At 41.9% G+C, this 27,951-nt stretch overlaps 1 protein-coding gene across 1 annotated transcript in view; it reads left to right on the forward strand.

Moving 5' to 3' along the window:
- The window catches only part of cdk18 (cyclin dependent kinase 18), a gene marked incomplete at its 3' end in the record, with an annotated part of 177,419 nt that overhangs the window by 129,538 nt on the left and 19,930 nt on the right, over nt 1-27,951 (forward strand). The window contains exons 3-13 of the mRNA XM_079242514.1: nt 5,340-5,471; nt 6,649-6,705; nt 13,074-13,188; nt 15,772-15,866; nt 15,963-16,025; nt 18,483-18,606; nt 18,924-19,044; nt 19,748-19,845; nt 21,619-21,724; nt 21,793-21,835; nt 21,925-22,015. Coding sequence (XP_079098640.1) covers nt 5,340-5,471; nt 6,649-6,705; nt 13,074-13,188; nt 15,772-15,866; nt 15,963-16,025; nt 18,483-18,606; nt 18,924-19,044; nt 19,748-19,845; nt 21,619-21,724; nt 21,793-21,835; nt 21,925-22,015 — 1,045 coding nt within the window. The remainder of the gene's footprint in view (nt 1-5,339; nt 5,472-6,648; nt 6,706-13,073; nt 13,189-15,771; nt 15,867-15,962; nt 16,026-18,482; nt 18,607-18,923; nt 19,045-19,747; nt 19,846-21,618; nt 21,725-21,792; nt 21,836-21,924; nt 22,016-27,951) is intronic.

Consider the following 27,951-nt stretch of genomic DNA (forward strand, 5'->3'; position numbering starts at 1 on the left):
GTCGTGGACATGGACGTAGAGGGAACGGCGGCTCGTGGTGGACATGGACGTAGAGGGAACCTCGTCTCGTCGTGGACATGGACGTAGAGGGAACGACGGCTCGTCGTGGACATGGACGTAGAGGGAACGACGGCTCGTCGTGGACATGGACGTAGAGGGAACGGCGGCTCGTCGTGGACATGGACGTAGAGGGAACGGCGGCTCGTCGTGGACATGGACGTAGAGGGAACGGCGGCTCGTCGTGGACATGGACGTAGAGGGAACGGCGGCTCGTCGTGGACATGGACGTAGAGGGAACGGCGGCTCGTCGTGGACATGGACGTAGAGGGAACGGCGGCTCGTCGTGGACATGGACGTAGAGGGAACGGCGGCTCGTCGTGGACATGGACGTAGAGGGAACGGCGGCTCGTCGTGGACATGGACGTAGAGGGAACGGCGGCTCGTCGTGGACATGGACGTAGAGGGAACGGCGGCTCGTCGTGGACATGGACGTAGAGGGAACGGCGGCTCGTCGTGGACATGGACGTAGAGGGAACGGCGGCTCGTCGTGGACATGGACGTAGAGGGAACGGCGGCTCGTCGTGGACATGGACGTAGAGGGAACGGCGGCTCGTCGTGGACATGGACGTAGAGGGAACGGCGGCTCGTCGTGGACATGGACGTAGAGGGAACGACAGCTCGTCGTGGACATGGACGTAGAGGGAACGGCAGCTCGTCGTGGACATGGACGTCCGGGGAACGGCGGCTCGTCGTGGACATGGACGTAGAGGGAACGGCGGCTCGTCGTGGACATGGACGTAGAGGGAACGACGGCTCGTCGTGGACATGGACGTAGAGGGAACCTCGTCTCATCGTGGACATGGACGTAGAGGGAACGACGGCTCGTCGTGGACATGGACGTAGAGGGAACGGCGGCTCGTCGTGGACATGGACGTAGAGGGAACGGCGGCTCGTCGTGGACATGGACGTAGAGGGAACCTCGTCTCATCGTGGACATGGACGTAGAGGGAACCTCGTCTCATCGTGGACATGGACGTAGAGGGAACGACGGCTCGTCGTGGACATGGACGTAGAGGGAACCTCGTCTCATCGTGGACATGGACGTAGAGGGAACGACGGCTCGTCGTGGACATGGACGTAGAGGGAACGGCGGCTCGTCGTGGACATGGACGTAGAGGGAACGACGGCTCGTCGTGGACATGGACGTAGAGGGAACGGCGGCTCGTCGTGGACATGGACGTAGAGGGAACGACGGCTCGTCGTGGACATGGACGTAGAGGGAACGACGGCTCGTCGTGGACATGGACGTAGAGGGAACGGCGGCTCGTCGTGGACATGGACGTAGAGGGAACCTCGTCTCATCGTGGACATGGACGTAGAGGGAACGACGGCTCGTCGTGGACATGGACGTAGAGGGAACGACGGCTCGTCGTGGACATGGACGTAGAGGGAAGGACGGCTCGTCGTGGACATGGACATTCCGAATGAGATGGATTTCCACTTGGCTACTTCCTTTGGTCCAGTCATGGAAGACGTCCAGTACATGCAGTTTTTTGATGCTGGACAACCACTTTCTCAACACCTGGCGATCCTTTTTCTGGACCACTTTTTCCAGCTTTTTGGACAAACCTGTAAATAGATGCATTCACACATTGTTGTTGCTATTTGAACATATATCTAACATATTCATTCATTTATATTTTCTAAGTAGTTGCATACACAAATGAAGGATCCAATAGGATGGAGACATGTGGATAACAATATTTATTTACCTTTCTGAAGGTGCCAAACATCATAGTACTGTAGTATTTCTTGGTCTTTCAGGTATTTCTGAACCAGTGTGTGATGGTCCGTGACAACATAGTCCCGTGTCAAACCATTTGACTCTTGAAAGTCTGAAGCTCTTCTGAGTCCTTCTTTTGCCATGTGAACTCTGCCACCGACTTCATTGCTCTGAAACAAGAAAGAATAACAACCATTTGCAGAAATTACAAATAAATAAGCTGCTTGAAGGAAGAAACGTGATGATACCGGTACAAGTTGTATGTCCAGAATCTTGTTGCTGTCAATGTGCATCAGTGTGTAGCAACCACATTTAGCTGAATGTCCTGAAGAGAAGAGAAAGTATTTCTAATCACTTGTAAATTTCTAATATACACTGCTCAAAAAATAAAGGGAACATTAAACAACACTGTAACTCCAAGTCAACCAGACTTCTGTGAAATGGAACTGTCCACATAGGAAGCAACACTTGTTGACAATCAGTTCCACCTGCTGTTGTGCAAATGGAACAGACAACAGGTGGAAATTATAGGCAACTGGCAAGACACACCCAATAAAGGAGTGGTTCTGCAGGTGGAGACCACAGACCACTTCTCAGTTCCGATGCTTTCTGGCTGGCTCTGGTAGCATGATGTTTACGTCTCTGGACAGGAAATTTTGTAAAATGGTCCTTTAGCAAGCCTTCGGAAACAATGTATATTGCATCACTGTAATCATCTAAGTGGAAAGAACAGCAGGTGGATGGAAAACCCCAAATTGCATGTTTATGTTCATGCATATGTATGTAGGTTATTCTCTCTCATTCTTTCTATTTCTCTCTCTTTTTTTTCTCTGTACAGGGTGTTATTTTTTGTTTTCTCTTCTTCTTGATTCTCTCTGTCCCTCTTCTATCCTCTCCGGATCACCAGTTCAGTCCAGCAATACAAACTTTGTAATACAAACAATTATGCTAAAAAAAAATATGAAATAAAATAAGAATCCAGAATATCATTATATCTGACAAGCTCCTCTTGGCAGAGTAAATTTGCCCAGCAGAACCCAGCATCCAGACAATCATTCTGCTGCTGACATGCTGGACAAGACAAAAAAATTCTTATTGATATAATTGTTGCTATTCTTTTCTTTAATTCAGACCCAGAAGGATCCATATCACAAAAAAAACCAAACACACAAAAAGAAAACAACAGGTACTCCATAATGGTCAGAGTTTAAAGAGGTTTAAAGAACATTTTAAACATTTAAACTCTTTAAACATCTAAAGAGGTTTGCCAGTGGTTCCACAATCTGGAAGAGAATCTGGCAGCCTGCATACAGGATTAACCAACACAGCAACCAGGTTCTTTTCTGATTTAGACACCCTACACATAAATCTGTACATCAAGTTGCGCAAGACAGCAGAGCAGGTTGTTGCCGCGACCGTGACGAACATACGGCTTGCACTGGAACTTCTTGACATTCCCAACAGCAGCCTCATACCGTCATTATAAACCACCGTGGGTTTTCTCAGGCTTCCTTGTTTTTATCGACACCACAGATTGGCAGTATAATAAGGCGTACAATCTGCTTTAATAAAGGGAGATCTTCACTGGTATGGAACACATGTTGAACTTACGACATAGAACATTTGCTTGGGCGTACAGCTTCCGCCGCTGCCTATAAATATCTTCTTCATCAGTTGGGTCATTTTCAATAACATGGCCCGAGTATGTAACCTCACTGCACACACTGAGTACAGTGCCAGCCAGATTACAGTCAGGAAAAAGTAAACACCTGTCCTCTTTTCTTCTGACTATCATGACCTTACTTTTTTTAGCATTATATTTTATATCAAAGTCAGCACCGTATTTTGAACAGATTCTTAAGAACTGCTGGAGACCAGCACTACAAGGGCTGACTAGATGACTAGGTCATCAGCGTACATTAGGTGATTAATTAGCGTGTCACCAACTTTACAACCTGTGTCACATGCATTTAAAATCAAGGACAAGTCATTCATGTACATATTAAAAAGAAAAGGAGATAAAATTCCACCCTGGCGGACAGCATTGGACACATGAAACGGTATAGATGTTACAATCCCTCACTTCACCCTCACTGTCTGATGGGAGTACCAATATACCAAAATCCTGGTTAAAAACCCTGGAACATCACTTCTGGTCAAATTTACACATTAACACAATAAAATGCTTTATAAGCATCAATGAAATGTGAACATTGTGGAATTTTGTCTATTATATTTATCTAAAATGTATTGTTATTGTTATTATTAATACTCTTATTGTTATTATCACTGCATTACTCCATCACTGCAATTGATTATTGTAAACTTGTAGATTATGGCATAATAAGGATAATACTATTATACAGATATCACTAATATACTGGGTTGTTGTTATTGATATTGTATTGCTTCATCACGGGGGTGGGATTATATATAACCTTATGATTTTACACACTCCTTTTGAACATTTTGTCATGTTTTATTACTTTTTTTTTAGATTTGTCATTATATTCAATAAACTTTCTAAAGTAAACCAAACCAATTTGGTTTTTATATTTAAACTTTGTTTTTCAAATTAAAATTTATTTTTTAAATTCTGAATTCGTTTTCATAATGTAATTTTTTTGTTTTTGAATTTTGAAATGTGTTGTTTTAAAATGTCATTTGTTTTGCATTTGGCAGTCACCGTACCCCACCAACAAAACATGGGGGTTCACAGCTAAAAAGTATGGGGTTAACAAGTTTGTCCCTTCTCAGCTTCACCATTTAAAACAGGGAAGCTGAAAGGTCGGGTGCAACATGGCAGCCTTCCCCCTGGTCCTGCCAAATATGTATTTATATGTATAGCTCATTCTTCATCTTCTTCAACTTCTGCCGCTTATCCGGGGTCATTTGCCAACTCTGCGGGGGGATCCCGAGGCGTTCCCAGGCCAGCTGAGAGATATAATCCCTCCAGCGTGTCCTGGGTCTTCCCTGGGGTCTCCTCCCAGAGGGACGTGCCTGGAACACCTCACCAGGGAGGTCCAGGAGGCATCCTGACCAGATGCCCGAGCCACCTCAACTGGTTCCTATTGCTCATTCTAAACTACACAAACGCTTTCATTTGGATGTGATTGTGATTAGATTTAAAAAATATATCTGTATTTATGAAAGAAACACTTGAATTATACAAATTTAAAGCTAAATTAGTTACAAAGTGTAGCTTTAAAAACAGAAAATTACCATTTAAAAACTGCATATTGTAGTTACTCGAGTTATGTTTGTCTAATATGAACACTGTGTGATAAGCTGACACATTTCAGTGACAAACAGCTTTTACCAAATTTGCAAATGAGCAGGAAATCAGCAAAGGGGCAAATACTTTTTCACAGCAATATAAATGATACATTTGCTTGTGTGGAACTTCCCACTGCCATCTCTCTCCTCTCCTGACATACAGCTCCACTAAAACCGGCTTCAAGAATCAAACAGATCTGATATTAAATCATTAAAAATGACTTAAAAGAAAGAAACAGATGTGTTGTGGTAATAATTAATACCCGGTGACTTCTTTCAGGATGTGAGTAAGCGCATGTCTCTGCCCATGGACATCCGCCTGCCTCCAGAGTTTCTGAAGAAGCTGCAGCTGGAAAGTGAAAACCCTCCACTCTGCAAACCTCTCAGCCGCATGTCTCGCCGTGCTTCACTGGTTAGTAGTGCATATTTGTACAAGCGCTGGAAGGGTCTAACTGGGATTTTTGCTTGGTTAATCTAATAATTGTAAGATTTGACATCTCAGAACTAAAGAAAAACCATTTGTTGCTTACCTGTAAGGTATTCTGCATGTGTTTACACAAGGTCATTAGCTTTAAAAACTCCAGAAGGTTCAGTTTTTAAAGAGAAAAAAACATGATGAACCACTTTCCTCTTTAGTCACGACACCACCAGGATGTCGGTCCTGATGCGTTCATGGACCAGACTGCATAATCCCTCCCTGGGTCTTCCCCGGGGTCTCCTCCCAGAGGGACGTGCCTGGAACACCTCACCAGGGAGACGCCGCACCGATCCGTCTGTCGATCTCTCGCTCCATCCTTCCCTCACTCGTGAACAAGACCCTGAGATATTTAAACTCCTCCACTTGAGGCAGGACCTGACTCCCAACGTGGAGTTGGGCTTCAATGATTTGTCAACATTATCAACAAAATTGACAGTGAAAATAGTCGACAATGAATTCCTTTGTAGACCACTGTGACCAGATGCGTTTTTCCAACAAAGATAGGCATTTCATCTAATCCTAATCTCTGCCGAGAGTCACACGCATGCACACATCCACATGAGGCAGGACCTGACACCCGACCCGGAGAGGGCAATCCACCCTATTCCGGCTGAGGACCATGGTCTCAGATTTGGAGGTGCTGATTCTCATCCCAGCCGCTTCACACTCGGCAGCGAATCGCTCAAGTGAGAGCTGGAGATCACGACCAGATGAAGCCAACAGGACCACGTCATCTGCAAAAAGCAGGGACCAAATCCTGAGGCCACCAAGCCGGATCCCCTCAACACCTCGGCTGCGCCTAGAAATTCTGTCCATATAAGTTATGAACAGAATCGGTGATAAAGGGCAGCCTTGGCTGAGTCCAACCCTCACCGGAAACAAATTCAACTTACTGCATACAGTTTGTGAAATAATGACACTGATATGTTATGCTGTTAAGATTGTTTCTCTAATTCTTTTAAACCTTATCAGGACCAGATGATTTATTTTCTCATAACTAGATTGTTTTTTCATTATGTCCTGATACATTAAACCTTACAGCGTAACGTGTTGTCATAGCAAAGAATCAAACCACATTACGGTTCATTTCTTTCTCTTCCTTTTCTTCTAGTCTGACATCGGATTTGGGAAATTAGAGACGTATGTGAAGCTTGGCAAACTTGGTGAGGTATGCAATCTACTGATGGTCTTTGGACTGATGGATTATTGTTTTTGTTTTTTTTAAGCCATGAATCATCTGTATCACACTGTCTTTTTTAGTCTCATTCACAAGGCCTCATATCACCTCACATATCCGTGATGGTGAAGGATCAAAAAGAGACAATATTGTCTAATATCAGTCCAGTTCAGACTAGCTTGCTTGCTCTACCACCAGGCAGTGGCTTATACCTTATAATTATTTCATTTTCTGGTTATGCTGCACCAAATATAAAAAATGAGCTTTCTTTCCGATATCTGGTGCTTGATCTGCAGTTTCAAAAGCACATGAACAAGACTTAGTGCTGTAAAGCCTTTAAAGATGATTATGATGAAACTCTGAAAAACACATCTTGAGGAGTAAACACATGGTAATTAATGGATTAAAGCAAAACCCATTTGGTAGTCATTCATCTCATGCGAGATGTGAGGATCTGCTGCTTGTGGATGATGGTGGCTTGAACTTGCAGAAATAATGATAAGGTTTATGTTTATGAAATGTACAGCATTCCTAATTTTGCTCATATTATTTAGAACCATCACACCAGCTGACTTATTAGTGACTAAGGCAATCAATCTATCCAGGATTAGTGTCTTCTGAGGGATCATTATTTATTCCTGGGCAGTTTGAGATATAATGTTTTGATCAAAGGTGTCAAACTCTGGTCTACGGGCCAATTTTGGCCCACAGTGTAATTAAATGGGAACCACGAGGCAACACTAAATGACTACTAGAGCCAACCCACCAATATTATACAGCACATGTACTGCTAATATAACAAACCCCAGAAGGTGATGGTTTGATGCGTCAGTCAGGACAGGACCTTCTCCTCTGTAGACAGTTGTCTACAACTTTAAGCTACTGCAGCAGAGATGGAAAAATAAGCCCGGCCCTTCAATGAGGGAGCGTTTTTTTTGTTTTGTTTTGTTTGTTTTGTTTTTTTGTTTTTTTCTGTGCCTTGTCAAGCATTTAAGCAAGCAGAATAATGGTCTGGAGGCTGTTCTGCTGAGCAAATTTACGTTGCCAAGGGGAGCTTTATGGATATAATGATGGATTCTTGTTTTATTTTCCCATTTATTTTGCATAATTGTTTGCATTACACAGTTTGTATGGTACTGCTGGACTGGACCGGAGAAGATAGAAAAAGGATAGAGAGAGAACAGAAAAATAAAAATAAAAAAATTGTAAAATAAATTAAAAGAAAAGACAGCAAACAGAGAGTAGGGAAGAGGTTCAACTCATCTTTATTTGAAGAGCACTTCAAAAACAATCCAGATTGACCAACGTGCTGCACAGGTACACATGACCACAGAAATGACAATTTAAAGTATGTATAACAAGTGCATAAATGTAAAACAATAAAAGTAGAAGATGATAAAATAAGCAGCCTGTCAACTGATTTAAAAGCCAAAGAGGAAAAAATGTGTTTTAGGAGACAATTTAAAAGCTGGAAACGAGGTGGTCTCTCCGATATACAAAGTTCCACAGCTTAAGAGCAACAACTGAAAAAGTGCTATCACCTCTGGACTTCTTTGTCTTTGCGACAGTTAACAACAGTTGATCGGATGACCGAAGAGAACGGGAACGTTCGGAATGGAGCAGGTCAGACAGATGGAGGGAGCAAGGCCATGAAGACATTTAAAAACATAAAGAGGGTGTTAAAATCAATTCTTTTTTAGCACCAGTTAAGAGTCAAGCAGCAGCGTTTTGGACCAGCTGAAGTCGTACAAGTAACGACTGGCTTAGACCAACATAAAGTGCATTGCAGCAGTCTAAACAAGTTGTAATAAAAGCATGGAAATAAAATTTCAATGTGATGCAAAGACAGAAGAGGTTTAATTTTCACTAATTGTCTCAGGTGAAAATAGCCAAACCTCACAACCGATGGGACCTGCGTGTCAAATTAAAGGTCACTGTCAATTTTCACACCCAGGTTTGTTGCTGTCCGAGTCACTTATGGACTCACAGGATCCAGATCAATAATGGCTTCTTAGACATCATTAGGTCAGAAAAAAATTACCTCCTTTTTTTTTTTATTTAGATGCAAAAGATATTCAAGTCTTGATTTCAGCAATGCACTGTAATAGCTGGTTGACAGAGTTGCCCTTCTTCTCTCATGGCATATAAATTTAATTGTCTTCGGCATAAAAATGAAACAAGATGCAATTTTTTTCTGACAATAGAGCCAAGAGGGAGTAGATACAGGGAGAAAAGAAGAAGACTCAGTATAGAGCCTTGAGAGGATCTGCATGAGACTCAGCGGCTCCAACAGAAACACTGAAACTTCTCTCTGATAGGTCGGACCTGAACGAATGTAAAGCACCACCCTGAATACCGACCCAGGACTCCAGGCGAGACAGGAGGATTCAATGATCCAATGTGTCGAAGGCAGCTGTTAGGTCCAACAGACCCAGGACAACAGAGTGACCGGAGTCTGTAGCTAAATAAATATCATTACAAACCTTCAACATGTACTGTGGTGGGTTTTAAACTCAGACTAAAACATCTCCAAAATTTTGTGCTCATCCAAGAATGACTTCAGCTGGCAATAAACTGTTTTCTATGGAATCTTGAAAAGAAAAGGAAGTTTAGAAATCGACCGTAAATACAGAAGAGTCTAAGCCAGGCTTTTTAATCAAAGGAGTCACCGCTGCATACCTAAACGATGCCGGTACAGTCGAGCTCACGGACTAAACTAGGTGAAACTGAAGAAATTTTATTTTCATGTTTCAATTTTAGAAAACTGAGGTTACTAAGAAATTTATCAATATTTTCATCTGTGATTTCTATATTATTTTATAAAATTCTTTGAAAGTATTGTTTATCATGTCAGGATCATGGCTGATATTTCCTTCTGAATCTTTTATAGAGGAAATTGTTGTTTTCTCCTTATTTGCCTTTAGTTGGTTAGCCAGGAACTTTCCAGATTTGTTACCATGTTCAAAATTGTCCAATCGAAGTCTTTGCACCATGAACTGTGTTCTTTTATCTATTATTTCATTAAGTTCTAATTTGGCTTTTCTAATATCATTCAGTGTGTGTTCTTCTGGGGAGACATGGTAAGCTTCCTCTGGTGATTTAATTCTGAGTTCTAATTCTGATGTTCTCAAAGTTTCCTTCTTTTTCTTATGGGAAGAGAAGGATATTATTTTCCCTCTCATTACTGCTTTTCCTGCTTCCCACAGAACACACGCTGAAGTTTCTGCTCTGTTATTGTTTTCTAGATATGAGGACCATTCTCTTTTAAAGTAACTGATAAACTCAGAATCTGTAAGTAATGATGTATTAAATCTCCAGTTTCTAGTGGCTGGCTTACAGTTTTTACTTCTAAGGGTTAATGATACAGGTGCGTGATCACTGATGATTATGGGATGGATCTATATCTCTGATATGTTACTCATGAGTGAAGTGCTGATTAGGAAGTAGTCTAGTCTAGAATAGGTATGGTGAACTGAAGAGAAGAAAGTGTATTCTCTCAGTGTCGGGTGATGAGAACGCCATGCATCGCAGAGACCAAAATCCTTCATGTACTGTTTAACCGTTTCAGCTGATTTCCAACCTCGATGCTTCCCTGATGAACTGTATTTGTCTAGAATAACATTTAAGTCCCCTGCTACAATGATTGTGTTATCTAAGTGATCATAGAGCGAAGTAAAGAGGGAGTGAAAAAAGTGTTGAAACTGGTCTGTTCAAAGATTTATTGTTGAATTAGATAAATGAGTCTCCTGTAAGAGAACAATGTCTGCCTTCATTTCACGCAGCTGATTAAAAAATTACCTCTTAAAATTAACCTCTTTTCCCTTGTACCAGCTCCACACACATTCCCAGTGACAAACCTCAGTGTGTTCATAAACTGACAAAGATGAAGGCTATGTGCTTATTACTACAGTGTGTCTGTGTGCAACACACTGCTTGTACATGTGCACCTATCAGCTGTGTGCGGGACCTGAACCTGAACGTTAAATGTCTCCTTGTGTGCTTTCATCATAACTCGTCTGTGTGTGTGTGTGTGTGTGTGTGTGTGTGTGTGTGTGTGTGTGTGTGTGTGTGTGTGTGTGTGTGTGTGTGTGTGTGTGAGTCATGCAAAGTGCTGGGCCCAATGTATAATCGTACGTATGTGCCGCGAGTCATATTAGTATATTAACATGTGGAATTACTGATAAATGAGAAAGGGTTGAACCGAAGAGTGAAAAGTGAAAAGAGTGACCATGCCAAAAGGAGAAAATGATTAAAAGAACACATCCATGTCAGAAGCAGTGCAGTGAACCTACTGATAACTATAACAGTTTAATCAATATGGCATGATTTAGTAAAGCTATAAGTGGATTAAACAAGTTAGTAGAGCCATGGAGTGTCCGGGTCACTGTTCAGCTGTCCGTTAATAAATAATTCATCCACCGGGAAGACGCTTGGCAGCCTTCGACGATGGACTTTTTCCTGATGGGGAATAAGACTCTCCAGCTATCCAAGATCTCTTTGGGAAACTAGTTATTCACCCCATAGCTTAAAACCTTAAGTTGGCATCGCTGACTCTTTACTTGTTGTTCCTTTTTAAAATTCACAAACTTTGCCACGATGGGTCATGGTCTGCTGCCACAGGGCTTTTCACCATCCAGACGATGGACTCTGTGGAAGGAGATGTTTTTCTCCATTTTTTCTGGGAGCTTCAAGTGAGTGATGAAGGTTTTCACAGTGGTTTCAGGTTTCTTTCTGCACTGGGATCACCGAATACACCAAATTCTCCCTCATGCTCCCAGCCAGTAGATCGATCACTGTTTCTTTATTTTTTTTGTTTTTGTTCGAGAGTCGGGTCATTCCTGACATTCCTGAGGGATTTTGCTGACGTTCTCTTGTCTGAGGCTGGCGTTCTCTGTTGCAAGCTCTTCTACCCATCTCTTTCTAAATTGCAGTGAGTCGCGGGTGGCCTGGAACTCCTTGTGGAGGATTTCCAGGAGGCTCAGACAGGCATGAAGGCTGATTAATTTCTTTTCTATGGAGATAAGAACGTCCATTGAGTCTTCTCCAGGTGGTGAAATGGCTCAGGGTGAATCTGCAACTTTGCCTTGGCTAAGATGGATGGACTAGATTCTTGACTCAGCTTCGCCATAACAATTCTGTATAATTCGTCAAGCTGGCCAAATCTTCCACGCTGTGCTCCAGAGCGTACCTTTAACAAGACTACTTCCTTAGTATATAGAGTAGATTAATAACAGTTATGCAGTTAAATAAGCAAATTAGGCAATGTTTGAGCACGCTTTGTCTCTGCTGTCTCACAGTAATTACATCACTACAGCGTAGCGCCATTTACCTTCATCACTCTCACTTCGCTGCATCTGTTTTACTCTTTGTGAAAAAGTGTGATTGTGCAGTACATTGGCCCTCCAGATCCCTTTCTTCAGCTAGTCAAATAGTTCATCTGTCTAACTTAAAAACTAAAAGACCAAGCCTTCACTGTTGTGGCTGCTGCTCTGCTGCCTTTAACTGTGCGATCTGCAGAGTCTTTCACCTTTTAAATACATACTGAGAACATGCATGTTTGCCTTTGGCTGAGTGCAAGCACCGTGTTGGAGTTTTATGTTTTATTTGTGTGTGTTGTCTCTGTGTTGTTATGTTCTTATTTTTTTGGTTGTGTGAAGCACTTTAGATGCTTCAGCTGTATTAATGTACTTCATGAACAAAACTAATTAAGATTAAGTGGTCCCCCATCACCATCATTCAGGATGTTTTTCCAATCACATTTCTTCCTGGAAGATAATGGTTCAGTACGGATTAAATAACTCATTACTGCAGACACATCACCATCCATGCAAAGATTGTCCATTGAGCAGCGATTACACGTTAGCTTAATTAAATCCAGGAAACTTAGTTTCTGGACAGATGTCTGTGATGACTGTGACTTCCTTCTTTATGTATCCGGAGTTTTGACCATGTTTGTAAGGCTCATTTAGGATATTCTTTCCATAATAGTGCAAAGCTGAAAAAATCCAGATTTGCTAGGTTTGAGATATCTGTTGATGAAACCAACCCATCCATCAATCTACTTCCTTATCCTATCTCTAAACAAAATAACCGATACTGCAACAAAAATACTTTGTAACAAAAAACTGCAACAAATAAACTCAGTCTCAGCTAGAAGGAATAGTTCAAGGTTTCTGGGAAGAGGACCATGAGAACCATATCGGAAAAAGAACCACATCGTCTGCAAAGAGGAAGATTGTTCTTCAATTCTGTGAAACTGTCTTTCTCCAGCTTTGGTTTAAAAGAACTTTTGTTCATTTATTTCTCTTAATTTATTATTATAGTATTGTGTATAATCAGTATGTTTGTCCTGCTTTCAGGGGACATACGCCACAGTGTTCAAAGGCCGAAGTAAACTAACAGAGAACCTGGTGGCACTGAAGGAGATTCGTTTGGAGCACGAAGAAGGGGCACCTTGCACTGCTATTAGAGAAGGTACACAGACAAACTATCTCTCACAAACATAGGTGCACGTTAGTAACATGATTAAATTGTGTTTTCAGTTCATTTATATGCACAAATAAAACAAGTTGTGAATGTATAAAAAAAACAAACATGGATTAAAAATAGTTTGTGCATTTTTGAGATAGTTAAAGATTTACCTGAGCACAATATGATCTGCATGGTTTTACCTGGTTTATGTTACCTGGTTGTGACTCTAAGGGTGTGGTTCAACATTTAAATGAAATATTTATTCCAGCTAGCTACGCAATGTTGTATCTGGATGATAAAACATTTGTATGATAAGTCTAACACAAAATGTCAGTGCATGACTTTTTGGTGATTACTCCTTTAGAAACAAAGTTCCATGGAAATAAATCTTATGCGGTTGGAAACCTTTTTGTTTCTCTTTTGAATGGAAAACCACATTTGTAAGGTAAATGTATTTGTGGGATGAGCAGCAGAGATGAGTAAATGAGTTTTACACATTAAAAACATTATTTCTGATAAATGCTAAACTTTCAGTTTTTCAGTTGAATTGTGTGTATTGTCATATTTATTGGAATGAGTGAAGAAACAGGACATATTAGTCATTATTTGTTATTTCCGTTCTTCAGGAGTACCCTGCATGTTATTGAGGTTTCCATTCTTAAACATATCTGACTTAAATGAATGGTTCTTTGCCAGGTTTGAAGAACTCCACAAGCAGTTCAGGTAATCTGAATCAGTGTTGGAGTAAGAAACTTCGAAAACATATAAGCCAGGAATCGCCAAGGACCAGGACTGAGGTCTTGATAGCATGTGGAAAGACCTCAAGCCCCCTTTCCACCAATGGGTTGCAAAGCCTTTCATGTGTGTTTCCACATGTAAACACAAGGATATCTGAGCCAAGCTGTCCTGCTTTATTTGAACTCTTAATAAAAGGAACAAGCAGAAATAGCTCCGTTTTTAAATATAAGGTGGATATTTTCTTGTTTATAGTCACATGGCAGAAAGAATGGAGACTAACTGGATGTCCACAACCCTGCTCCATCAATTAGGATTTACAAGATCCCTGTTTTTCCAATAAGCTTCACCATCATACTGTCACCAACAGAAGATGTTACACTACTGGTGTCACAATCAGCTGCAATCTTCTTCATCCTTTGACCCAAAAATCCAACAACTATAGACTTAATCTGGACTCTTCCCTGAAGGTTCCTCTACTTGTCTCAGGCACCTGATTGTCTTCACCTGAGGTACCAGAAGCTCAAAACAAGAGTCCACAGTACAATCAGCTTTTAGGTTTTGACAGAGAAGATTTAGCCAGGTTTTAGTTTGCACAACGTAAAGGCTCCACTCTGCTACTCCAACAAATGCATATTTCCTCCAATTGTGTCTCAGTTAAGGTTAGAGTTAGTGGTGGTTAAATGCTTTTTCTTTTGTTGGTGGTCCACCACAACCACAGGTTTTACACTAACAGATTCATTGAAAAGAAGCTTCATTTTAACAAATAAATTATCCACCAAACAGTCGTTTACCGACCTTTTGTGTTTAATTTACCATAAATAAATTCAATCCAAAACATCATTCGATATTTCAACAAGTTCAAAAAGTCGAGGAAAACTTCCAAATAGTAAACTAGACAATTTAGACTAATTTCAGAAAAGCTCCAACACAGAGCTGTTGTTGCATTACCTCACATTAACCATTTGTCATGGTGTTAAGGTGTTGACCCACATGCATTTGGAGCAAATCCTGGAGAGTTAGAAAAGGTTTTATTGAGAAATGAGGAGAGTGCTTTCCAGAAAATCCAGAGGCTTGTTTCACTGAAACGACAGATATATGAGTGGAGGTATGATGGAGGAGAAATCTGGGAAAATTTCCTACTTGTTGGTGGATGTAGAGAATCAGGATGATGTCAGGAGATCTGAGTGGAATAATGCTGATGGTTTGAACCAGTGATGGTTCCCTGTTGGAGGATGGACAGGCTGCACAGTGTAGTCGTTTCTAGATCCGGAGGGCTGCCAATGGTGAAGATCTCCAGGTGGATGATACGGTGGAGATGACTTAAGGAGACGACAACCGCTGGAAAAATACGTGGAGTGCAAGAGAATTCAAAAGGGAAGTTTCTGGAAAACACAGATTCTGAAAATTTGCACAAATGATCTCAAGGTCTTCTTGAAGAGAACCCTGCAGGGCTTGGGTTCACCACAGGGTTCAACGCTCAAGCGTGCAGGACAGCACACCTGGGGGAAATCACCTCCAGGGATGGATCATCTGGCACCCTCTAGTGGAACCTGAAAAAACACCACTCCCATAGAAATAACCCAGATCTCTGACCCTATTGGTTTATGGTCATTTCTCAGAATTTATAACTAGCTATAACTAACTATAATTAGTCTATAATTATAACTATATATATATATAACTATAACTATAATTAGTCCTCTGATTTGTCCTGTCTGGTGTAGAGAGTTGAGTTTTTTCCACAGTTTGAATTTCTTTTGAACCCTAAATCAAAGCTGCGATATAGAAAAAAAAAACATTGTGAAAACAGAAAACTGCACTTCATATGTCCTTCCTCTTTCCAACCAGTATCTTTGTTGAAGAACCTCAAACATGCTAACATTGTTACCCTGCACGACATCATCCACACAGACCGCTGCCTCACTCTGGTCTTCGAGTATCTGGTGAGTAAGTCATTACCTAAAGGTTTGTAAGGTCGATTACATAAAAGAGAAATGAATTGGTCTGATTGGGAACACTGTACCTTTTCTTTCCTGCAGGACAGTGACCTTAAACATTACTTGGACAACTGTGGAAATCTCATGAGCATGCACAATGTCAAGGTGAGCTTCATGTAAGTGTGGAAAGGACTGATGGCTAGATAACTAAAGTCACTTCACCAAGGTTTTTTTTTAAAAGATTTTTGAAGGTTAAAGAAATAATCTGTCTGTAGCATCGAAAAACAAATATTTTATTAAAGTTTAACAGGATAAAATTGCTGCTCTTTCAGGTCTTTAGAGGATAAAAAATGGCCTTCTCCCAAAACTGGTATAAAATTATGACAGATGAATAATTGTTCCACTTACTTTGCTCAAATTGCCTAAATCAACTGGGCTCATGAAATAAAATACGTAACGAGTGTAAATCAGACTAAAAAATGTAAAATCCAAAGTTGCACGAAATAAAAGTCAAAATAAAAAAAGTTTCAAAAACACAAAGGAGCTGTACTCTAAGACGAAGAAGCTTGGCCTTCTCAGAGGAGCACTCTGTAGTCAGTAGTGTGCAGGGATAAAAGTAAGGCAGTCTGGTACCGGCACCAGGTGCAGTATGCAGTACCAGGAAGACCAGGCCCCCGTCTCGACCACACTCAGGGTCACAAAAGAGATCCAAAGCAAACTTTCTTGTTAAAAATAAATTTTAACTCATTCTGAATGGTTTCGATTCAATTCAACTTTATTTGTATAGCTCCACCTCACAACAACGTTGTCCCAGGACACTTTACATACACATCATTTCGAGACAGTTCATACATATCCTATAATAGAAACCAACTGATTGCATCGAGTCATGACTTGGATCCAATCCTCCATCCTGAGCTGCACGAGGCGACAATGGGAAGGAAAAAACTCCCCTTTAACAGGAAGAAAACCTCCGGCAGAACCCGGCTCAGGGAGGGCAGCCATCTGCCTCGAACTATCTGGGTCTTGGCCAGACATCTCCCTCCTTTCCAAGGCTCTTGCCCTGCTCCTTCACCTCCCCTCAGACAGAGTCTGGTGGTCTCTGCGTCCAGCTTTCGGAACATGAACCATATGTTTAACGTCCATTGATTTTAGTTATTTTACTATTTTTTTATTTAACCGGGAAGTCCCATTAAGATCAGCAAAATGTTTACAGGGGAGACCAGGCCAAGGTAGCAGCCATACAGAGTTAAAACTGTATAAAACAAACACAGAAAAAATACAGAGTTAAACACAAAAAAGCCAGTGATGACTTTTAAGAAAAACAGAGACTTCACTGCATTCATCAGGTTAATCTTGAAATTATTTATAAATATAAATGTTTTTAATTAAAAAAAAAAAACCTTGCATGATAAGAAAATGATGTGTAAACCAAAGACTGTGTAAATCCAGGAACATTTAGGAGCAACAGTCGGGAGGCACATCGATAACGAGTACAACAACGGATTGACAAAAAGATACTGGGGATTCTGGAAGTTTAGCTAATAGAGCTTTATAGATAAACACTTACCAATGTGTTGTCTATAAATATTTAGTGATGTCCAACCAAGTCAGACAGAATGCAGTGATTAGTAAAAGATTTTGAATTTAAAATAAAACGTAGAGAAGTGCGATACACCGAATCAAGGCTCCTCAAAGTGGAGCAAGCTGCATGCATGTACAGAACATCACCATGATCAGTCACAGGCTTCCACAAGTTGCTTCTTCACAGAGAGTGTAAAACATGATTTGTTCCTGAAATAAATACCAATCTTATTTTGGAGTTTTTGAATTAAATTAGAGATATTTACATTGAATGAAAGCTTCTTATCAGTCTATATTCCCAGATACTGATAGGAAAACATCTGTTCAGTCAGCTTTCCATCAGATGTTGACATTTGTAGCTTGTCAGTATTTGGCAATCCAACTTTTGATAAGATCATAAACTTTGTTTTCTGGGCATTTAAAACCAGTTTTAGTCTACGCAAGATTTTCTCTAATGACTGAAATGCAGTCTGAAGTTTCTCAACCAGCTGTGCCGCAGACGGAGCAGATGTGTAAATGATTGTATCATCCACATACATATGTACATTAGCTTGAATGTCTTTACCTAATTCATTTATAAAAATAGAAAATAAAATGGGTGCCAAAATGGAACCCTGTGGCACACCTTTAGTTATATCAAGAAAGTCTGATTTATGAGCCTCTGCCTCGACACACTGAGTCCTATCTGTTAAATCATGTTGAAACCATTTGAAAACCTTAAAGCCACTCCAGCTGCTTTTCAAGAAGTATTTTGTGCTCCATTGAATCAAAAGCTTTAGAAAGATCCACAATGTTTTTTATCAAAGGCACCAATAAAACCATTCGTCGCTGCCATGGCAGCGGGGATGGTACTGGGACCACTTCTAAAACCAAATTTAAACACACATAAAATATTACTATCAGAGAAAAACTGTTTCAATTGAATATTAGCCCAAGATTCTAAAATCTTGGCCCAAACTGAGAGTTTAGAGATGGGATGGTAGTTGTTTAACTCATGAAACTGAAGTGTTCTTGATCAGAAATTCTGCATCTTTGCAGATCTTCATGTTCCAGCTGCTTCGCGGTTTGTCCTACTGTCACAAAAGGAAGATCCTCCACAGAGACCTGAAGCCTCAGAATCTGCTCATCAATGACAAGGGCGAGCTCAAACTCGCTGACTTTGGTAGGACAGACACACCTGATCAGAAAAGTGCTTTAAATACACACAAAAACTTGCTTCCTGCCACAGGTGCAGCTTTATTTTACTGCTGCTGCGATTGCTACGTGTATCCTAGCAACCAGACTCCTTTCTTCTGAGATGGGCCATGTTTCTGATGGAATTATGTTTAGAATTCATAATGTCACATCTTTTAATGATTGAAACACAATGTTCTTCCATATTTCATCATCTGTCAGGGATGTGATGAGGAGGCAGTTTGGAGATGTTAACGCTGAGCCGAAAGCTTTTTTAGAACAAATAGAAAACTCTCCACTGTTCAGGTCTGGCCAGGGCCAAGTCCGTCCCCACCAAGACTTATTCCAACGAGGTGGTGACTCTCTGGTATCGGCCCCCCGACGTGCTGCTGGGCTCCACAGAGTACTCCACACCCATCGACATGTGGTGAGTAACAAACTACTTCTGTTTTATCCTGACAATTAAGATGTGGGCTGAGTGGCCCCCGGAAGGCCACAGCTAATGATGATGAGTCCCTGCTGTGGACTAAAACTACTGCAAGAAACATGAAACTGTGGGAAATTACAAGTGCAATGTGAATATGAAAATCTACCTCTACTTGCTTTTATTTACAATGCTGAAGCATTTTTCCTGCATTTTTTGATGAAAATGAAGTGAAGTTTGGCAAGTTCCATTACAAAGGCCTGATGTGACCCAACAAACACTGGGTGACCTAACTGGTTTCACTGGGTCAGGTTTCTGCTGCTTTAGTAATATTAGAAATATTTATTGGACCTGGAGGGTTTGGTTCTAAACACATTGTTTTCTGTTTTAGAAGCTAAAACTCTTCTAATGTAAACCTTTCAGGTTAATTGCAGACAACTCACAAAGTTCACAGAGAGACAAAATTCATGGGTGGTGATCTTCCTTTCTGTATTTTTGCATATCAGCAGTTGAACTGATTTGGTAAACCAGAAAGCACGAAATGTAGCTCTCTGGCAACACAATGGCCTTTTCTGAGCTCTTCTAGCTTCATATCCAACATCAGACTACAACAGCCTCTCTGGTGTTTAGATTTTAATAAATTCACCCCAAATGACCATGTTTCAGACTCTTTGTTAAATCCGTCCTCCCTGTTCTTATCTACTAGGGGTGTGGGCTGCATCTTGTATGAGATGGCAACAGGTCGTCCCATGTTTCCTGGTGCAACCGTGAAGGAGGAGCTACATCTGATTTTTAGGCTTATGGGTAAGTAGTGACATTATTATGAAGACCAGAATAAAATGTAAAAAGACAAACAGCCTTTGGGAATGATCTGAATTCCATTAAAAGCTCAACGTTAGGGGATATGAACAAAAGGCTCTTTCTGTGGTTGAGTACATATGTCTAACTACCTAACTGCAATGAACAGCATCCATCAGGCTCAGAGGAGATTAGAAGCCAGGGGAGAGACTGTTTCTGAGCGTCTTTCAGCTTAGTAAGCAAAACTTGTTAGTATGCATCAACCACTTTCCTATTGGAAAGTTTTATTATCGTTATTAGCTCAAAACACAACTTCAAATCATTATAGTCCATAAGAAATTGTTGACATCAATTCAGAAGTTTGGACTCTTAGTATTAGCCATTTTGAAATTTGCAAAATTAGCACATTAGCTTGCTAACTGAAAACATGGAATCTGTTTGTCAATACTTTTTTTTCCTGTCCTGTCCAGCCTCATAGCACACAGAACAGCAGGCCCTAATGGCCCGCCCTGGGCAACCAAGCCCCCCAAGCCCAGGTAGGGCCCCAAAACCCAGAGGTAGGCAGCCCCCTGACCCAGTGGCCCCAGCCCTGACAACCGCAACCCAGCCGCAAAGCTAAGGCCAGCCCCCGACCGCCCAAAACCCCCGGCAACCCCACCCATTCCCAGGCGACCCAGGCCCCGACCTGGCCAGACTCACAGCACCCCCCCCCCCCCCCCCCCCCCCCCCCCCCCCCCCAGTGACCCACCTGAATGTTAAGCCCGACAAGCGCCACGCCCCACAGACCCCAGGCCCCCCACCCAGCTCCAAGGGCGGCAAGATCCCAGCTCCCCACCCCATTTCGTGATGTGACTAATTAGCGGGGTCAAGCGAGACTGAGGGTTAGCTGATCAGTTTTTGATGGAAGCAGATGTGATCTCTAGACTGATGTGTTCACCAGATTTCTGTGGTCGTTATAACTTAGCTTTATTTAGACTTCCAGTTTACTAAGATACTTTTCTTCGTGAGGACCATGTGTGCTTTGTTGGTGTCCATGTTGATGTCACTTAGATCTCCCAGTAGGCAAAGTTTAGGCATGAAGAAATGCTGCATCTAAACCATATTAATAATTCCTCACAAACCAAACATACTGAACAGGTGAACAGAGCCATGAAGCATGGAGGTGATCATCTGCTGTGTTACCGTGCACTGTGTGCAGATCTCTGAGTGATGAAAATCCATCTTGAACTTCCTTTGTCCTGTGTAATGTGTTGTCAGGAGGACTTTGTATTTTATGAGTTGCAGATTTAAACAAGGCTCTATAAACATAAAGAGTGCTGTAACATTTTGTTTATACCATATTTTGACCAGATTAGCTTGTTAAAAGAAAAGGGGGTATGACATCTTATTTGAAAGGAGCCACGGAGAGGCAGCATCATGATTTAGAACGACCTTGCTGCTGTTGGTTGTGTAAAAACACATTTCTAAGTTTCTCAAGTCCTTTTGGAAGGTAATGTTTGGGGCGATGCAGCCGACCAAGAACATAAACATCTAGACCAGGGTGGAGGAACGGTCCACATCTCCTTGTACACAAGGTTCAAACGTTTCCCCAGCATTATAAACACAGAATGGCTGTTTGTGTGTGTGTGTGTGTGTGTGTGTGTGTGTGTGTGTGTGTGTGTGTGTGTGTTAGCATCACCACAGCTTGCATAAAGGTCTGATGAGAAAAGCAGAATATCGGTCCAGACTTTGCATCTGTAAATGCCAATGTGTTATTATGCCCACTTCTTTGACTTGCAGGGACTCCAACAGAGGAGACTTGGCCTGGTGTCAGCAGTAACGAGGAGTTTAGGTCCTACCTCTTCCTTCAGTACAAACCTCAAGCTCTCATCAACCACGTTCCCAGGTACATCCCTTCATTTTCATCCGCCCACTGTAATGTATGTACATGATCTAATGATTTGTCACCTCCAGGTTAGACACTGACGGGCTGGATCTTCTAACTGCCTTGCTGCTGGTAGGACATAGATGATCCACACTTACAGATTTAAGAGGAAACTCTGAGTTCAGACATTTTTATCAGTTGTTTTTGTTTTGTTGTTGCAGTACGACACTCGGAGCAGAATTTCGTCAGAAGCAGCTCTACGACACCCATACTTCCAGAGTCTGGGGGATAACATACATAATTTGGCAGACAGTAAGATCTATAAACACAGTTTATGGAAAACATTATTGCACTCTATTGAAGGTCCACAGGCCTTTCTCTTTGTGAAAAGTAGAATACATACCTGTAAATGTGCAAAATTATAACTACTGTGGCAGCAGACAATTTATCCTGCTAATTATTTTTATACGCAGACCAAATTTTAACTTCTTTGAAAATCCATGTAAATATTTCCATGAGTTAATGATGATCTGGTGTGTTTAAGTCCCTAGACGGATGTTATTCCATTACTGTTATTAACTACATCTGGTTAGTTGCATTTTTATGTGAAGCTATCTGTTGTTTACGATGTTTGTAGCTGGGAAATATCTGCTGGGTCAAGAGAGCATAGCTGTCATGCTGAAGACAGCTTCATGGTGTTCTGTAATGTTGTGCATCCATTTTGTCATGTCCACCTTCTACAACCAGGCTGAACCCCTATTTTATTTCTAGGTGTGAGATATGTAGATTCAACAAGGTGTTGTAAACGTTCCTCAGATTTTGCTCCATTTTGACTTGAAGCATCACACAGTTGCTGCACATCATGTCCACGGAGGCCTCCAGCTTTCCACTGGCACTCTGCCTCTAGGAAAAAAGTGTTCTCATTTTTCCAATTGGGATGGAAATGTTAGGAGACATGTCTTTTTTTTTCACTTCCAGCAGGGTGTAATTAGCAGGATTGAAAAAACATGTGCAAGGTTCAACTAAACTCCAGTAAAGATGTGAAAGACTTTTTTCAATGTGAAAAACTTTTTTTTTAAAGTTGTTTAAGATTTATCAAAGTGTTGAAATGTTGCAGGGAGCATTGTTAAAACAAATCCTTCATATATAACTGGGACATTTGTGAGTAAATTCCTTTGCTACTTGAAGTGCACAGCTGAGACCAATAGCAGCCTGCAGAAGTGCACGCCATCACACAAGCAACAGCCAACAAAGGACAACAGAGCTATATGTTAAATGCTGCATTTGAACTAGTGCCTTGTATGTGTACCTGTGTCCCAGTGCACAAAATGGACCAATCGCTGAGCTGCATTTTCTGTGTCATCCAATCACAGGAACAGATTTCAATACATTGACAAAAACTTGAATAAGTTTAAATGTTACAAAGACCAAAAGTGGTAGGACATATCTCCTGAATGGGCTGAAGAGTTTGATACTTGAATGGTTAAAGTGAGACAAACAGTGTAGGAAGAGTAGCGTTTCAAGCATTTTGCAAGAAAAGACAATGAAGACCGGGACCAAGGGGAACCGGACACTGCGAACTGGTGCAGAGCTCCGAGCCCCCAATGAAGCTGTTTTCAGCTCATTATGCAAAAACCGACCAATCACCGAGCTGAATTTTTTCAATGTCCAGTCCGCATTTGGTTTGAAGGACTTTCATCCAATCACAAGGCTGAATTTATTTTTCCAAAATGCTAAATATCTCAAAAACTAAAAAGATTTAAAATAAAAAACATTGTAGCACACATGTCCTGAAGGAGTTGCACAGTTTAAGATCTGAATGATTAAAGTGACTCTAACGGTGCAGGAGAAGTAGCACGGCAAAAATCGGCGGAATAATATATAATAATAATAATAAGATATAAAGAACAAGAACTCAATAATGTGAATGCCCATGGGAAATGTGTCTCCTAACATTTGCAGGATGTGTCTCCTAACATTTGCAGGACGTGTCTCCTAACATTTGCAGGATGTGTCTCCTAACATTTGCAGGATGTGTCTCCTAACATTTGCAGGATGTGTCTCCTAACATTTGCAGGACGTGTCTCCTAACATTTGGAGGAAGTGTCTCCTAATATTTGGAGGATTTGTCTCCTGACATTTGCAGGATGTGTCTCCTAATATTTGGAGGATTTGTCTCCTGACATTTGCAGGATGTGTCTCCTAACATGTGCAGGACGTATCTCCTAACATTTGCAGGACGTGTCTCCTAACATTTGCAGGATGTGTCTCCTAACATTTGCAGGACGTGTCTCCTAACATTTGCAGGACGTATCTCCTAACATTTGCAGGATGTGTCTCCTTACATTTGCAGGACGTGTCTCCTAACATTTGCAGGATGTGTCTCCTTACATTTGCAGGACGTGTCTCCTAACATTTGCAGGACGTGTCTCCTAACATTTGGAGGAAGTGTCTCCTAACATTTGCAGGATGTGTCTCCTAACATTTGCAGGATGTGTCTCCTAATATTTGGAGGATTTGTCTCCTTACATTTGCAGGATGTGTCTCCTAACATTTGCAGGATGTGTCTCCTAACATTTGCAGGACGCGTCTCCTAACATGTGCAGGACGTGTCTCCTAACATGTGCAGGATGTGTCTCCTAACATTTGCAGGACGTGTCTCCTAACATTTGCAGGATGTGTCTCCTAACATTTGCAGGACGTGTCTCCTAACATTTGCAGGACGTGTCTCCTAACATTTGCAGGATGTGTCTCCTAACATGTGCAGGACGTGTCTCCTAACATTTGCAGGATGTGTCTCCTAACATTTGCAGGACGTGTCTCCTAACATTTGCAGGATGTGTCTCCTAACATTTACAGGATGTGTCTCCTAACATTTGCAGGACGTGTCTCCTAACATTTGCAGGACGTGTCTCCTAACATTTGGAGGAAGTGTCTCCTAATATTTGGAGGATTTGTCTCCTAACATTTGCAGGATGTGTTTCCTAACATTTGCAGGATGTGTCTCCTAACATGTGCAGGACGTGTCTCCTAACATTTGCAGGACGTGTCTCCTAACATTTGCAGGATGTGTCTCCTAACATTTGCAGGATGTGTCTCCTAACATTTGCAGGACGTGTCTCCTAACATTTGCAGGACGTGTCTCCTAACATTTGCAGGACGTGTCACCTAACATTTGCAGGACGTGTCTCCTAACATTTGGAGGAAGTGTCTCCTAACATTTGCAGGACGTGTCTCCTAACATTTACAAGATGTGTCTCCTAACATTTGCAGGACGTGTCTCCTAACATTTTAAGGGACGTGTTTCCTAACATTTGCAGGACGTGTCTCCTAACATGTGGAGGATTTGTCTCCTAACATTTGCAGGACGTGTCTCCTAACATTTGCAGGACGTGTCTCCTAACATTTGCAGGACATGTCTCCTAACATTTGCAGGATGTGTCTCCTAACATTTGCAGGATGTGTCTCCTAACATTTGCAGGATGTGTCTCCTAACATGTGGAGGACGTGTCTCCTAACATTTGCAGGACGTGTCTCCTAACATTTGCAGGATGTGTCTCCTAACATTTACAAGATGTGTCTCCTAACATTTGCAGGACGTGTCTCCTAACATTTGGAGGAAGTGTCTCCTAACATTTACAGGATGTGTCTCCTAACATTTTAAGGGACGTGTTTCCTAACATTTGCAGGACGTGTCTCCTAACATGTGGAGGATTTGTCTCCTAACATTTGCAGGACGTGTCTCCTAACATTTGCAGCACGTGTCTCCTAACATTTGCAGGACGTGTCTCCTAACATTTGCAGGACGTGTCTCCTAATATTTGGAGGATTTCTCTCCTAACATTTGCAGGATGTGTCTCCTAACATTTGCAGGATGTGTCTCCTAACATTTGCAGGACGTGTCTCCTAACATGTGCAGGACGTGTCTCCTAACATTTACAAGATGTGTCTCCTAACATTTGCAGGATGTGTCTCCTAACATTTGCAGGATGTGTCTCCTAACATGTGGAGGACGTGTCTCCTAACATTTGCAGGATGTGTCTCCTAACATTTGCAGGATGTGTCTCCTAACATGTGGAGGACGTGTCTCCTAACATTTGCAGGACGTGTCTCCTAACATTTGCAGGATGTGTCTCCTAACATTTGCAGGATGTGTCTCTTAACATTTGCAGGATGTGTCTCCTAACATTTGCAGGACGTGTATCCTAACATTTGCAGGATGTGTCTCCTAACATTTGCAGGATGTGTCTCCTAACATGTGGAGGACGTGTCTCCTAACATTTGCAGGACGTGTCTCCTAACATTTGCAGGACGTGTCTCCTAACATTTGCAGGATGTGTCTCCTAACATGTGCAGGATGTGTCTCCTAACATTTGCAGGACGTGTCTCCTAACATTTGCAGGACGTGTCTCTTAACATTTGCAGGATGTGTCTCCTAACATGTGGAGGATGTGTCTCCTAACATTTGCAGGACGTGTCTCCTAACATTTGCAGGACGTGTCTCCTAATATTTGCAGGACGTGTCTCCTAACATTTGCAGGACGTGTCTCCTAACATTTGCAGGATGTGTCTCCTAACATGTGCAGGATGTGTCTCCTAACATTTGCAGGACGTGTCTCCTAACATTTGCAGGACGTGTCTCCTAACATGTTGAGGACGTGTCTCCTAACATTTGCAGGACGTGTCTCCTAACATTTGCAGGATGTGTCTCCTAACATTTGCAGGATGTGTCTCCTAACATTTGCAGGATGTGTCTCCTAACATTTGCAGGACGTGTCTCCTAACATTTGCAGGATGTGTCTCCTAACATTTGCAGGACGTGTCTCCTAACATTTGCAGGATGTGTCTCCTAACATTTGCAGGACGTGTCTCCTAACATTTGCAGGATGTGTCTCCTAACATTTGCAGGATGTGTCTCCTAACATTTGCAAGATGTGTCTCCTAACATGTGCAGGATGTGTCTCCTAACATGTGCAGGATGTGTCTCCTAACATTTGCAGGATGTGTCTCCTAACATTTGCAGGATGTGTCTCCTAACATTTGCAGGATGTGTCTCCTAACATTTGCAGGACGTGTCTCCTAACATTTGCAGGATGTGTCTCCTAACATTTGCAGGACGTGTCTCCTAACATGTGCAGGATGTGTCTCCTAACATTTGCAGGACGTGTCTCCTAACATTTGCAGGATCTGTCTCCTAACATTTGCAGGATGTGTCTCCTAACGTGCAGGATGTGTCTCCTAATATTTGGAGGATTTGTCTCCTTACATTTGCAGGACGTGTCTCCTAACATTTGCAGGACATGTCTCCTAACATTTGCAGGACGTGTCTCCTAACATGTGCAGGATGTGTCTCCTAACATTTGCAGGACGTGTCTCCTAACATTTGCAGGACGTGTCTCCTAACATGTTGAGGACGTGTCTCCTAACATTTGCAGGACGTGTCTCCTAACATTTGCAGGATGTGTCTCCTAACATTTGCAGGATGTGTCTCCTAACATTTGCAGGATGTGTCTCCTAACATGTGCAGGATGTGTCTCCTAACATGTGCAGGATGTGTCTCCTAACATTTGCAGGACGTGTCTCCTAACATTTGCAGGATGTGTCTCCTAACATTTGCAGGACGTGTCTCCTAACATTTTAAGGGACGTGTTTCCTAACATTTGCAGGACGTGTCTCCTGACATGTGGAGGATTTGTCTCCTAACATTTGCAGGACATGTCTCGTAACATTTGCAGCACGTGTCTCCTAACATTTGCAGGACGTGTCTCGGAACATTTAAAGGAAGTGTCTCCTAACATTTGCAGGACGTGTCTCCTAACATTTGCAGGACGTGTCTCCTAACATTTGCAGGACGTGTCTCCTAATATTTGGAGGATTTGTCTCCTAACATTTGCAGGATGTGTCTCCTAACATGTGGAGGACGTGTCTCCTAACATTTGCAGGATGTGTCTCCTAACATTTGCAGGATGTGTCTCCTAACATGTGGAGGACGTGTCTCCTAACATTTGCAGGACGTGTCTCCTAACATTTGCAGGACGTGTCTCCTAACATTTGCAGGATGTGTCTCTTAACATTTGCAGGATGTGTCTCCCAACATGTGGAGGACGTGTCTCCTAACATTTGCAGGACGTGTCTCCTAATATTTGCAGGACGTGTCTCCTAACATTTGCAGGACGTGTCTCCTAACATTTGCAGGATGTGTCTCCTAACATGTGCAGGATGTGTCTCCTAACATTTGCAGGACGTGT

The sequence above is a fragment of the Telmatherina bonti genome, assembly GCF_933228915.1.
Source record: "Telmatherina bonti genome assembly, chromosome: 6".
NCBI lineage: Eukaryota > Metazoa > Chordata > Actinopteri > Atheriniformes > Telmatherinidae > Telmatherina > Telmatherina bonti.